The 13228-nt window shown below is 46.4% G+C and overlaps 1 protein-coding gene across 1 annotated transcript in view; it reads left to right on the top strand.

Annotated features, from left to right (window-relative positions):
- The window catches only part of LOC115603280 (leucine-rich repeat and fibronectin type III domain-containing protein 1-like protein), a 45047-nt gene extending 33918 nt beyond the window's left edge, over window positions 1–11129 (top strand). Inside the window, exon 3 of the mRNA XM_030475049.1 lies at window positions 8719–11129. Within this exon, the coding sequence (XP_030330909.1) occupies window positions 8719–9229 (511 nt within the window). The 3' untranslated portion in view covers window positions 9230–11129. The remainder of the gene's footprint in view (window positions 1–8718) is intronic.
- The last annotated feature ends 2099 nt before the right edge of the window (window positions 11130–13228 follow it).

The raw sequence follows: 13228 nt of genomic DNA, 5'->3' as shown, positions 1-13228 counted from the left end.
GCCAGGGATGTGGCAGCCACAGCTTCTCTGGGCACCCTGTGCCAGTGTCCCACCACCCTCACAGGGAAGAACTTATGCCTAAAATCTCATCTCAGTCTCCCCTGTTTCAGTTTAAACCCATCACCCCTTGTCCTATCACTACAGTCCCTGATAAATAGCCCCCTCTCCAGCATCCTTGTAGCCCCCTTCAGCTATTAATGCTAAAACACCCATCTCCGTCTCTTTGAGGAAGTGTCATGAGTTAAATCCAGCCATTGTATTACCAGCATTATCCTCACAAAATCACAGCACTGCACCATCTACTAGGAAGGAGAAAAATAACTGTTACAGCTGAAACCAGGACAGGAGGGATGCCATTCATCCTCCCGTTGTCACGGCTACGAGCTAGAAAGGAAGCAGGAGGACTCAGTTGAGGGTAAGCAAGGGTCTCTGAAGCGGGGGTGGGAGGATGCCTTGGTGGTATCTGACAGGATGGTGAGGAGCTGGCTGGAAGATGAAGCCTCATTTAATTGTCAGCTGTGAGAACATTTGTGACATTGCTGCAGAGTTGTGAAGTGAAGGGAAATGTGAAGCAGAGATGTCTTGATAGCTGTGACTGGGGTTTCTAAAGGGACTTTATTTGCTTCTCCCACTGGAAAGTAAAGAGAAGCAACTACAGCAAGCACGGCCAGTCATATATGAGAGTTGTTTAATGGGCTTTTCCATCCTTTGCCCTAACAACTGGTCAGCTAACTTGGCAACCTCCATACAACCACAGCAATTCAGGCTCAATGAGTTTTAAACTTTCCAAAGCCTCTATAAATAAATGAGTGACTCACATGGTAGCTTGTTAATAAATCTCTGTAGAGTTGAGTCAACTGCTGCTGCTGCTGCTGAATGGCCTTGGTCCTAAAGAAGAGCTGTATGGAAGGAATGGGGAAGAAAATTGTATTTGTATGCCTCTTTCTTGGCCTGGATTCCTGTTAACTGAGAGGCTCAGGTTGGTAACAAGCCTGTAAAATAGTTGATGCTTCAACTCACAGAGCAGTGATTTCAAATGTAATAGATTGTAGCATAATGTGCCTCTCTGAAATGGAAATTCATGTTTTCTCCTTCAGTTCCCACAGTGAGTAATCATCAAATATATATCCTTAAAGGAAGTTTAAGTGACAGGAATGATAATGGGGCAGCAATTTGCAGTTATCTGAACAACTGCTACTTCAAGCTATGTTATAATGTCAGTGTTTTAAGTCAAGCATATTAACGTGCAGAGGAGAAACAGGAGTCCCCACATTTATTTGCTGACCCTTTGCATGGTCAAGACCTCTCTCACACTCCATGTTCCTGGGAAGGTGTGTAAGCATCTCTTTTGTGGAGTCACTCTTTTGCTACATGAAGATGCAAAGAGAAGTGTAGTAGCACCCAGCACAACCTGGCAGTGCTTCAGTCCTGCCAAAGAAGCTTGACAGAAGGTGGAAAGCTTCCTTCTACCTGGAGCACACTGTGCTGGTGATAGCTTTGCTGCCTGGAAGAAGTATTAAGCAGTGCAGGAAGCATCAAACCTGTCGGCTCCATCACGTTGAGTGGTGCTGTGGGAAGAGCAGTTGCTATGGCAACTTTGCTTTATCTTGAGAACTTAAGTTGTTCCTTTGACTCCTTTATTTTTCCTCACCTTTCCATTTCCTCCTTCCTGCACGTAAGAGCAATGGAATTGCTCCTTGTTTATCCTACGTTGGGAGACTCACAAATCAACGTTTATCACAGTGGCGAATGTGGAAAGGGAAACAGGAGCTTCTGGCTTTGTCAGTTCCTGTGAATCACTTAACTCCTCTCTTGGTGTGATATGGAAACTATCACACTGACCTATCTCCTGGGACAAGGGTTAGCAAAGAAGGGAAACAGTTATGGAGAAAGGAAAATTGCATCTGAATTAAGCTTCTGGCAAGCTGAGTAACACCAATCCAGAATCAGTAAATGAAGGTGCAGGTAGCAATTTCCAGAAAGCATCAATACTGAAAGCATGAGCCTCCTTTGTTTTCAGTATAAAGGTCAGAAACTGTTGTTGAACAGCCATGTATAATCAAGACTTGTAATAGCAGCTTTTCCTTCTCTGAGCTATAAGTCACTCTGTATTCTTTAAACAGCTTACAGTCTTGCTGCTGATTGCAGTTCCTGGGCAATTCGGGCTTCACAATGCTGTCATTTTAGTTGAGCTGTGATTGCTCAAGTATGCTGCCCAGGTTTCTAGTGCTGGTCCTGGGGAAGAGATAGCAGCAGAATTAACCTTTCAACACTAAAATAGTAATGACAAACATCATACAAGCTTTAGAAAGCACTAATTAATCTGGGAGAGAAGCCACGCTATTTTATTGCTGCTTTGTCATGACACGCACATGTTTGTGTGTACGTATACGTGGGAGGATGTGTCCTCCATAGAGGAGAAAAGGCAAGAAGTGTAATTAGTAATAGTTCCCATTAGATGGCTCCCAAAGTCCAGCAGTGATGGCAGCACTGAGGACACAGACCAGAGTTTCATGACCAGCAACTCTATCATATTACAAGCCATTATTATAAAGAGAGCCCTAGCCCAGGTCCCATGGATGATAAGCATCACTGCAGGGAAAGGCTGGCATGGATTGTGGTTTATAGGTGTTAGTGCTCCTGAACCACTGTATACTGCAAGTAAGGTGTGACATAATACAACTCCAAGCCCAACAGCAACAACTCTGAGAGCAAATAAATCAACGTTGTGACGACTATTAATCTGAAACAATGAATGCTTATCACAAATATGATTAGACACACTCTGGTCAGATCTGTTGTTATCTCAACCCTGTGTGCCCCACGCTGTGGTTTAAACCCACTGTTCTCATCTCAACCTGTGAGTTTCACATCCTTCCCACTCTCCTCCCCATCCTGCCCAGGGCTGAGCAAGTAACTCAGCCTGGTGCTGAGTTACTAGCTGGGTTTAAACCACCACATAGATGAAAATGCACCTCTTCTGCATGCTGATGGAGTGCACATGTATCTTTATGAAAATGACTCCTTGCATTAGGTTATGGGACAAAAGGCTTATCTCCACATCACCTCCTGGGCCACCTTTCTCCTTTAGCCTCCCTCGGAGTGCAAGAGAGAAGCAGGGCCACAACTGGTGCTCAGAATCCCCTGAAGGGAACTGATGGTCCAGCAAAGAAAAAGAAGTGATTCTATATTTCCAAGCTAGGCTGGATTAACTTCATTTTGTACCACAGCTGATACAAGCATCAGTTTACTAATGCTTCATAACAGCCTGATTGATGTCCTAGTCAAATAGAAGCTGGATCTCATAACATCAAAGGCAATAGTCTCCTAAGCATTGAATTTAATCTTTCATAGCTAGCAGTCATCTAACTTTAATTAGCTGCAGCTACATGCAATAAATTAGAAGATGAGTATTTAGTAGTGATGCTTCTCGGTAGATAACGGAAAGACTACATACTGCATAAAACTGCTGATAATATGTCCTTGTTTTCTCTGTTGAGCGAAAAACTTGGGAATTGAGAGGCAGACGGCTTTTAATATGGAGTACGAAGTACTGTTGTTTAAAGGGCAGAGCTGTCACTCTTGGGGAAAAGGTGATATATTGCCAGATCAATATAGCAATGATTGCATCTGTTGCGTGAAAAGCAGTTGGAATCAGCCACGCTACGTCTGCTCAGAAATGCTTAAATTAGTGTAGTGCAATGGACCAGGCTGGGTTTCAAACAGTGAAGTTTCAAAGAGGGTTTATAGCTCCTCATCAGTCAGGCACGTGCCATAAGACTTTTTGTTCCCTTTCTGGGTGCCCTTGACATGCTGGACGTGCAGTCTAGATGGACTCAGGGTTGCAGGTGGAGCTGCTGTATGTGCTGTATGGAGTATGTCACGTGTCGGGATTGACGTGGATATCTGCACACAAGCAGTGGCTTTTGTCAAGAGGAAATCTTGGACAAATGGTCCTGTTTGCATTTCTTCACCTCGCCAGCACTCATTCCTTAAAAAGCAGGATATATCAATGGAAGTCCAGAAATACAGGAGCCATCTGACATCTGTAAATATAGGGAATCACATAACTTGTCACTCTTTGGCTTGAATTTAGGTAGCTTTATTCCTTATCTTGTAGCATAACAGTTGTCATGGCAGTTTCCAGGCTTCTTCAGGGAGGTTCTTGGAAATATCTTCTTCAGGTTTCACTTTGTTGGGAAAAGTCTTATGTTAAAACCTCAGAGCAGCCTTCCAATATCTAAAGGGGGCTACAAGAATGTGGAGAGGGACTCTTCGTCAGGGACTGTAGCAATAGGACAAGTGGTGATGGGTTCAAACTGAAACAGGGAACTTTCAGGTTAGATATAAGGAAGAAGTTCTTCCCTGTGAAGGTGATGCAGCACAGGGTGCTCAGAGGAGCCGTGGCTGCCCCATCCGCGGCAGTGTTCAAGGTCAGGCTGGACAGGGCTTGGAGCAACCTGCTCTAGTGGAAGGTGTTCCTGCCCATGGCAGGGGGTTGGAACTGGAGGATCTTAAGGTCCTTTCCAACCCAGACTGTTCTAGGATTCTGTGTTCACATAGTTGACTGTGTTTCCTTTTGTACTGTTGATGCAGAAGTGTGTATATGTATATATATATGCACTTAATTAGCATGAATAAGAATGAATTGTTATCGTTGGTTCTATGCTTCCCTTGTGAGACCCCACCTGCAGGACTCTGTTAAGCTCTGGGGCTCCCAACATAAGAGGGATGTGCAAGTCCAGAGGAGGCCACGAAGATGGTCTGAGGGCTGGAGCAGCTCTGCTCTGGAGCCAGGCTGAGAGAGCTGGGCTGAGTCAGCCTGGAGAAGAGAAGACTCCTTAAGAGAAGACCTTAGGGAAGCTCTGGTGCCTAAAGGGGCTACAAGAAACCTGGAGAGGGGCTTTGGACAAGGGATGGAGGGACAGGACAAGGGGGAATGGCTTTAACCTGCCAGAGGGGAGATTGAGATGAGATCTCAGGTAGAAGTTCTTCCCTGTGAGGGTGGTGGAACACTGGAATGGTTTGAATGCAAAAGCTGTGGCTGCCCCATCCCTGGCAGTGTTCAAGGCCAGGTTGGGCAGGGCTTGGAACAACCCGCTCTAGTGGAAGGTGTCCCTGCCTGTGGCAGGCGGTGGGAACTGGATGAGCTTTATGGTCCTTTCCAATCCAAACCATTCTATGATTCTGTCAAATTTTGGCATGACTCGTGTGAAAGCTCTGTAACTAAGAAACCTGCCCTCAGTGCTTCATGACTGTATCTTCTGTGCATGGTCTCTGGTGTCCCTCCAGCTCATCAAACTCCCCATCCCTTCCGTTCACTGCACCCTTCGCCTCCCAATTGAACAGCTGGAATGGCAGAAGAGTTTCTGTTTCTCCAACTTCTGAAATGACAGGATTGGATTGGTGGCAGAGGGATTGGACAAAGGAAAAGGGATTCATTTGATGCAGTATTACATTTTGCTACAGGCAGCATCATTATCAGAGTCCCAACAACAGATTCCATCTCTGTTTTGAGCTGTTTTGGTTTATTTTTGTTGTTGTTGACAATGCTGCTTGGAAATATTTCCAATCTCCCCAAAGGATGTTTTGTCAGAAGTTTTGTGAACAGATTTCACTGTTCAGCTTTCACCAAAGGGCTTTACTTGTTACTGGCTGACTGCAGATGGCAGTGGAAAGGCTGGCACGGATTGTGGTTTATAGATGTTAGTGCTCCTGAACCAGACACATTAGCACTGTTTGTTTCAATCTGACAGTTACTGCTATGGATCCCTAGGAAAGATGTCGCTTGTGGGCCAACACTGAGCATGTGGAGACTCTGACATTAGAGATGTAAGAGAAAAGATAGTACACTTTCAGCAATAAAACCTGATTTGGTGCAGTTGTGTCTAAAATCCAGTTTCAGCAGTGGTTAGAGGTAATAGGAAGCCAGTTCCTGATGGAACTCGTGTAAATGAAGAGGGGTTTTGAGATGAGTAGTTATTGTGAAATAACATAAGAACATTTCTCGAAGAGTTAAAGAAAAGACCAAATCCCTCCCCCCCTCAAAAATAGCCAAGGAAAAGGTTTTTGCATCCCCAGTAATTTGAGAGTCTTGTAGTGGACATAGTTCTTCAGTTTCTGTATCACAATTGTGAAATGTCTAATTATATATGTGTGTACATATATACAAAAATTATTTTTTATATATATATATAAATAATTAACTAATTATTTAGGTAAATGACTTTGATTGCTGCAAGCTCTGAGTTTGAAATGGAATAATTCCACTGAGAGGTTGATAAGCTTTACCCTGCTTAAAATCACTGTATCCCAGTCACTAGGAGCTGCCAAGAATCATATGGCATCCTGGATTTGTTTCATAACAAACCTACAATCTAGTCAGTGGTGCTTAAACTGTTCTTAGGTCAAACTATGTGCTCATGGAGGTGTTTGTTCTGAAGATGCCATCCTCTAAAATGCAGTCTGTGGTAGAATGGTAAAGGTTTTAGATGATACTCTGGCTCCCAATATCTACCCCCATGTTTTCTGGCCTTTCCTACAAGCCCTCACCATTCACCACAGCCTGGCACTAAAGACCTGCCTTTGTTACAACTGCTGTGCTCAAGCTTGTGCTAATTTAACCACTATTTGATCATTTCTAGCATTACTGAAACAAAGTAAATAGGGTATAGGGAAGACTATACTGCAGAGGTCAATAAGAAGTGAGTGAGGAAACATGCAGAGGTTAACTACTGACACAGCTGTAGGCAGATTGCCTACTCAGCTGTGAGCTGTCCTTACTCATTTGGAGAGGTTTCCTTGAAACTTCCTAAATATGGCAAAATAGCTGCCTTTCCAGGGAGATGTGGCTGTGAATAACTGCTTAGCCAGTGAAGAAACCTTCTCTTCACTGCACTACCTTATCTGCTTCTCTGCTTAGTCATGGAGCTGAAAATAGCCTTGCATTACCCGAAAAACTAATAGAAACCAACTATATATTTGATCTTATTGAACATTTGTACATAAGATTTGCCCAGGAGATCAGAACCTCCTCTTATTGATGCCAGCTACTGTGAAATAGTTCCAGCAATAGCTGGGCACACTGTAATACAACATAGGCTGTACAGAGCTTTCCTTGGTAATTAGTCAGATTTGAGTCCCATTGAAACTCCTGACAATAATGCAATGCAGAAAGTTGTTGGAAAGGAAAAAAGGGAGCATCAAAGGCTGCTGAATAAGGCAAATAATATGGATATTAAGCTCGAAAACAGTACTTTGCATAATTTTTCCAATTACACACCCCTCTCACAGATGGGCAGACTCCTAAGGACTAGAAAGCCACTTGCTGCGTGGTGTTTCCTTTCTATTCCTGTTGCTCCTCTGATCTTCCAAGCAGTGCCTTTTTCTCCAGAGGTTATCTATGACATCCCTTCTTTATTTGCAGATCTGTGCGCTGAGGTTTGGTGACAGTGTTGCTGATGTCAAGCAATTGCAGACAATGTAGCTAGTCCTTTTCTGGAAGCCATGAGAGATTTCAAAGCCTTTTTAATGTTGAAGGCGGGCAACTCAATTCTCCACCTTCTCTCTCAGTTGCACCCCTTTGTATGAGAAGCAAGAATCTTCTGCTTAGTTTCTGCGCAACGTGGTGTTTGAACTGAGGGAGGAATGCAGTCCAGTGTGAGCCTCGTGTTTGGTCACTAGGAAATGCTGCTGAAGTCTGGAAAGTTAGTTAGATGAGGTGGTTGTAGTGAGGTGGGGTCGGTCTCTTCTCCCAAGGAACAAGGGATGGGTCAAGAGGAAGCGGCCTTAAGCTGCACCAGGGGAGGTTTAGGCTGGATGTTAGGAACAATTCCTTCCCCAAAGGGTGCTCAGGCATTGGAACAGGCTGCCCAGGGCAGTGGTGGAGTGACCGTCCACGGAAGTGTTCACACACCGTGTAGATGAGGCCCTCAGTGGCATGGATTAGTGGTGGCCTCGGCAGTGCTGGGGAACGGTTGGACTGGATGATCTTAAAGATCATTTCCAACCTGGTTGATTCTATGATTGGCAAGGGAATGGTTTTGTGTTTTAATAGTCACAGAAATTCAGTTGTTACAAATCAAATGGTAGCAACCTGTGCTTGGAGAATGTTCTTTGGAAGGTGTAGCTCTTCTTTCTTTCCAGTCTAAGCATTGTATAGTCCTTAGTCCCATGGATGACTACTTGGAAAAGCCTGTATGATGAGATGTTAGTTGTCTTCATCACCACCCCATCATCACCTTTGTGGCCAGGAGGAACCCACCCAATATAAATGGATGTAGTTTCACTGACTCCTCTGCAACAGTGCTACTTTACTCCAATGAGGAATCTGAGCCAAACATATGGAGAGCTGGTGTGCGATGAGATGCTGTGGGAATTGGTAACATAGCATATAGCTCTTCTTTTGGGATCCTTCACATCTGTTGATTTAGCACCAATGCTACTTTGCGGTAGACCAAGTGTGATTTCACCTCTGGCCGTTGGTACGCATGTGCACTCTAGTCCAGGCTGGTTCGAAAAGCCAAAGTAAAGATATTGTCATAGTTAAAATCTGTGTCTTCCATCCCTACCCAGTAACCTAGGGAATGCTGCTTGTTCCAGTTGCCGTGTCCATCTTCTGCTCTGTTAGTTTCCTTACCATGGTGGCATTGATAGTCAAAAGAGCTCTCCTTAGGCTCTATCAGCTTGGAAGTTTACTGTACTCATTTTCTCTTCCAGGATGATTCCAGCTGCAAGTAAATCCTTCTTCTTGACTGATCTGGTTGCAGGACGTGAGTATGACCTCTGTGTTCTTGCCGTTTATGACGATGGATTAACATCTTTGACCGCAACCAGAGTGATCGGATGTGTGCAGTTCACAACCCAGGAAGAATACAAACAGTGCCGATCCCTTCACGCACAGTTCCTTGGAGGAACCATGATCATCATTATTGGGGGTATCATTGTGGCTTCAGTTCTTGTTTTTATTTTCATCCTCCTCATGAAATACAAAGTCTACAACAACCACCACAAGAATAAAACTACTAAAGTGAATAATGTCTGCTCTCAAACCAATGGAAGCCAAAGTGGCTCGATGGCTCGATCCACTTCTAAACTTGCAGAGAGACGGGAAAGTTTGCACCAGGAATGCTCGGGCTCTTCCATCAAAGGCAAAACTGTTGTAGATTTGGATTGTGACAAAGCAACTCCAGCCAACACAACCTTTTTAACAACTGAAGCGTTACCTTAATGGCCATTTGACGGGACAGGACAAACCTGGTGGTATTGCTTGAAACATTTGACTGCGAGTGGTTGTATTTTAAGCTTCACTACTATTGTCTATTTTTAAGATCAGATGGTTTAAAGAATATTTTTTTAATCTGTATACACTTCTTGCATTCTTAACTATTTTGTTTCAATATTATTAAATCTAAGTGTGTGATTTACAAGATTTTTTTACCGGTTCTTTTATAGCACACACCTCTGGTATCAAGGCAGCAGCATGGTGAAGTTCTACTTAGGTTGTCTCGGGGGAAATGCACTGTGTTTTCATTTGGTTACCAAACTAGCAGCAAAACTGTATTCTCAGGATCCTCAGACTTCCTTTCTCATGGCAGAGTCCCTTAGAAGCTTAAACTACTCATCTCTTCAAGGAACAATTTGTTATAAAGTTAGTAGCTTCTCAATACAGTTGTTGGGGTGTTTTTTTGCCATAAGTATGTTGTCTACATGCTGCTCACAGAAGAGGTAAAACTAGCAAAGGTTTCCCATAGGAAAAAGAAAAGGACACTCAACATAAAAAAGGAGAAATTTAAAAGTACTTTAAGTACTTTAGCGTATTCTCTCAATATTCACTGGCACAGAAATATGAACTCGTATTGTTGGCTGCTATCTGTTGAGACTGTGCCTTTGAGTAATTTCCTCTCATTCTTAGTAGTCACATTTACCTTTGTTTTGGGAGGAAGAAGACCTGGGTTTGTTTTTCTAAATGGTAAACCTTTACAAACCAGGTTGAAATTCCATGTGTTTCACTGTACACATTTTTGGTCTGCTGTAAACCGTGCCACAGCCTCCCCATCTGAAAGCCTTTTGTTGATTGAGGACCCACAGATTAAAGCTTATGTGCCCGAGGACATTGCACTATCTCACTATGACACTGCATCTTCATCTGGCTTTGATATCAGTCTCATTTCTGTAACATTGCATGAAGTGTACTGTAAGTGGCTGATAGATGAATTACGTGAATGTGTCTGATCAAGTAATTTTAATGCATCGGATATTGAAATATTCCTTTTGTTTCCAGGGATACGGTCAGATCGAGTTTTGGGGTTGGAATAACTTTCACAAAGCCAGTGAGGAGCTTGTGACCTCAAGTAGACAAAATGCTCCTTTTGCCATCATCATTGGATGGTGACTCTTTGCAGTGCTTTGGTTGTGACTGGCTTGTGTCTTTTAAGGCATGACAACTTGGCAGTTAGCAGAAAGAGAAGTATTTTCCCTAAGCTTGTCCCTTTAACAGATTCAAAGTATTTCTCCTGTTTGGATATGAAATAATGGGCCAAGAGAAGTTAGGTAACTCTTAAGTAAGCCTAAAAGTGAGGCAGAGACAGCCAAAAGTTGTTTAACTACTTAGCACTTAAGTACTGTGTCTTAATGCAGTTAGTCTTACAAACTGCCAAAGTAGGAGGCGTTTCTTGATGTTTCTGTGATGCTGAGGCCTCTCTTCTGATTTGATTGTCAAATATCAATGGAGGAAAATGTAACTCGAGGGATTCTGTTATCAGGGATATTTATGACAGTGAGGTCAGACTATGCAGCCACACTCACGGTAGTGTTCTTTGTTGTGCAATCATGCAAATGGATGCTTCCTGTTATGTAGATGATGGTGATGGGGCTTCTGCTTTCCAAGGGTGCAGACTCAACACTGGAATCCTGAGGTATAACCACCTGAACCTGCCTATGGTCACTCAATTGAAATGCTTTCATAATGCCCACCTCTTCAAGAGAGCCAATTCCTTCATCTTTGTCCAGACACCAAAGTCAACGCTGGAACGTGAACATAGTTTTCTTACTTACTGCAGCCTGATTGCTATGTGTCACGAGTGGCTCAACCCACCTGTACATTAAATCTGTCTATTGGTAATATCCTGCCATTTCCTACCAGCAGCAATTTCTGTCATGCCCTTTTATTTGTTTCCTACTTGTTACATATGGAAATGTTTCACTGCTGAGCAGCACTGGTGGGCTTCAGGGCCACTATAAATGCTGTATCTTGACACTTGGGAGGTACGCTCATGCTAACAGGGGTATCAGAGCAGCCCAGCCTACCTCTTCTACTAGCCCTTGGACCACAGGCACCACCAGCATGTTAGTCTATTCCGTAACTGCTGTTCTGTCTTGAAGAGGGAATCCACCTTGAAGCAAGGGTGGATTGCCATGTTGGTGGCACTGTTCTGGAGGGCACCTTGTGTAGAACGTGCCCAGCTATTTGTATTTGTCCTAACACATTAGGTTTAGGAGCAAGGTCTGGACATTCATGCTTTGAAACCTGGTTTATGGGGCATCAGAGCGCGCTGCCCTGTACGGTCATATACAGATGGAGGTTTAGGGTTTGGGTCAGGGTTAGGACACTGGGTGAGAGCCAAGGTGGTCAAGGGCCTTGTGTGAAGGAAGAGTGGATTCAACACATTGTGCTGGATCTCAGTGGGTTGTTTCTCTCAGAGACAATAGCAGTGGCTGGTAGGGTTGATGTGGGCAGCATGGGTCTTATGGGGAGATGGGTTAGGGGCTGGAGAGCGTGTCAGGGCTTGTCTTGGTGGGATGTGGGGAGTCTGGAGGGGGAATGTGTGGGACTTGGCTGGTGGGAAGGGCAGGGGGCACAGCATGTTGCACTCTAAACATCATCATGTGTCTGTGAACCCTGCAGGTTAGCCAATGGGCTGGAGGGTGCATGAGTGTGCAGCGTAGAGGATGCATGCAATTGGACTTTTAGGTGGAAAAGCAAGGAGCAATAGCAATGCCAGTGGCACCACTGCGGAGCTCACTGTGTGCAGAAGAGGCCCAGCACCAGCTTTCATTCCTGGCCCTTCGGCAGTGGGAGCAGCCCAGACGTTTGTGTTCTACGCGCCTGGTACTGGCACAGACTCAGGCAGTCGTTATAGAGGTTTCACGCAATTGGACTTTTAGGTGAGAAAGCGAGGAGCGAGAGCAACGCCGGTGGCACCGTCATGGAGCTCACCGTGTGCAGAAGAGGCCCAGCAGCAGCTGGGGGGGGGGGGGCGGTGGGGGGCGGTGGAAGGGCGGGCACTAGGAACCAGCGTGCGGCGGGCGAGCGGGCACTAGGACCGGGAGGGAGGGAGGTAGGGCGGGCATTAGGGCATTGGCAGACGGGCGGGAGGGCGGGAACTAGCCCCAGCGGGCGAGCATTAGAACCCGGCGGGAGAGCCCTAGGACCCGGGGGGCGGGAACTAGGACCGGGCGGGCTGGCGGGCTCTAGGATATGGCGGGCGGGCGGGCAGTAGGACCGGGAGTGGGGGCGCGAACAAGCACCCGGTGGGCAGGCGAGCGAGTATGTCCTAGGACACAGGGGGTCGGCGGGAGGGCGGGCACAAGGGGGGGGGGGGGGGGGCGGGAGGAAGGGCGGGCACTAGGACCCCACAGGCGGGCAGGTACTAGGAGCTGGTGGGTGGGCGAGCACTAGAACACGGCGGGAGAATGCACTAGGACCCGGCGGACGGGCACTAGGACCTGTCGGGCGGGCACTTGAACCCAGCGTCTGGTGGGCGAGCAGGGACTAGGAGCCAGCAGGGGGGCACTAGGACCTGTCGAGCGGGCACTTGAACCCAGCGTCTGGTGGGCGAGCAGGGACTAGGAGCCAGCAGGCGGGCACTAGGACCCAGCGGGGGACATGCAGGCGGGCACTAATACCCGGCGGAGGAGGGGTGGGGGTGGGGTGCGGGAGGGCGGTCACCAGGACCGACCCGGAGGCGAGCACCAGGACCTGTCTGGCGGGCATTTGGACCCAGCGTCTGACGGGCAAGTGGGCACTATCACCAGCGTGCGGTGGGTGGGCGGGCACCAGGACCCGGCAGGTCGGCGGGAGGGCGGGTACTAGGACCGGGCGGGCGGGTGGAAGGTCGGTCACTAGGACCAGGCTGGCGGGCACTAGGACCCGGTGGGCGGGCATTAGGACCCGGCGGCGGGCAGTAGGACCCAGTGGGCGGGCACGAGGACCCGGCGGGCGGGCAGT

The sequence above is a fragment of the Strigops habroptila genome, unplaced genomic scaffold (genome assembly GCF_004027225.2).
Source record: "Strigops habroptila isolate Jane unplaced genomic scaffold, bStrHab1.2.pri NW_022045628.1_ctg1, whole genome shotgun sequence".
Taxonomy (NCBI): domain Eukaryota; kingdom Metazoa; phylum Chordata; class Aves; order Psittaciformes; family Psittacidae; genus Strigops; species Strigops habroptila.
The sequence above is the reverse complement of the archived record's forward strand: the minus strand, read 5'-3'. Positions and strand labels throughout refer to the sequence as shown.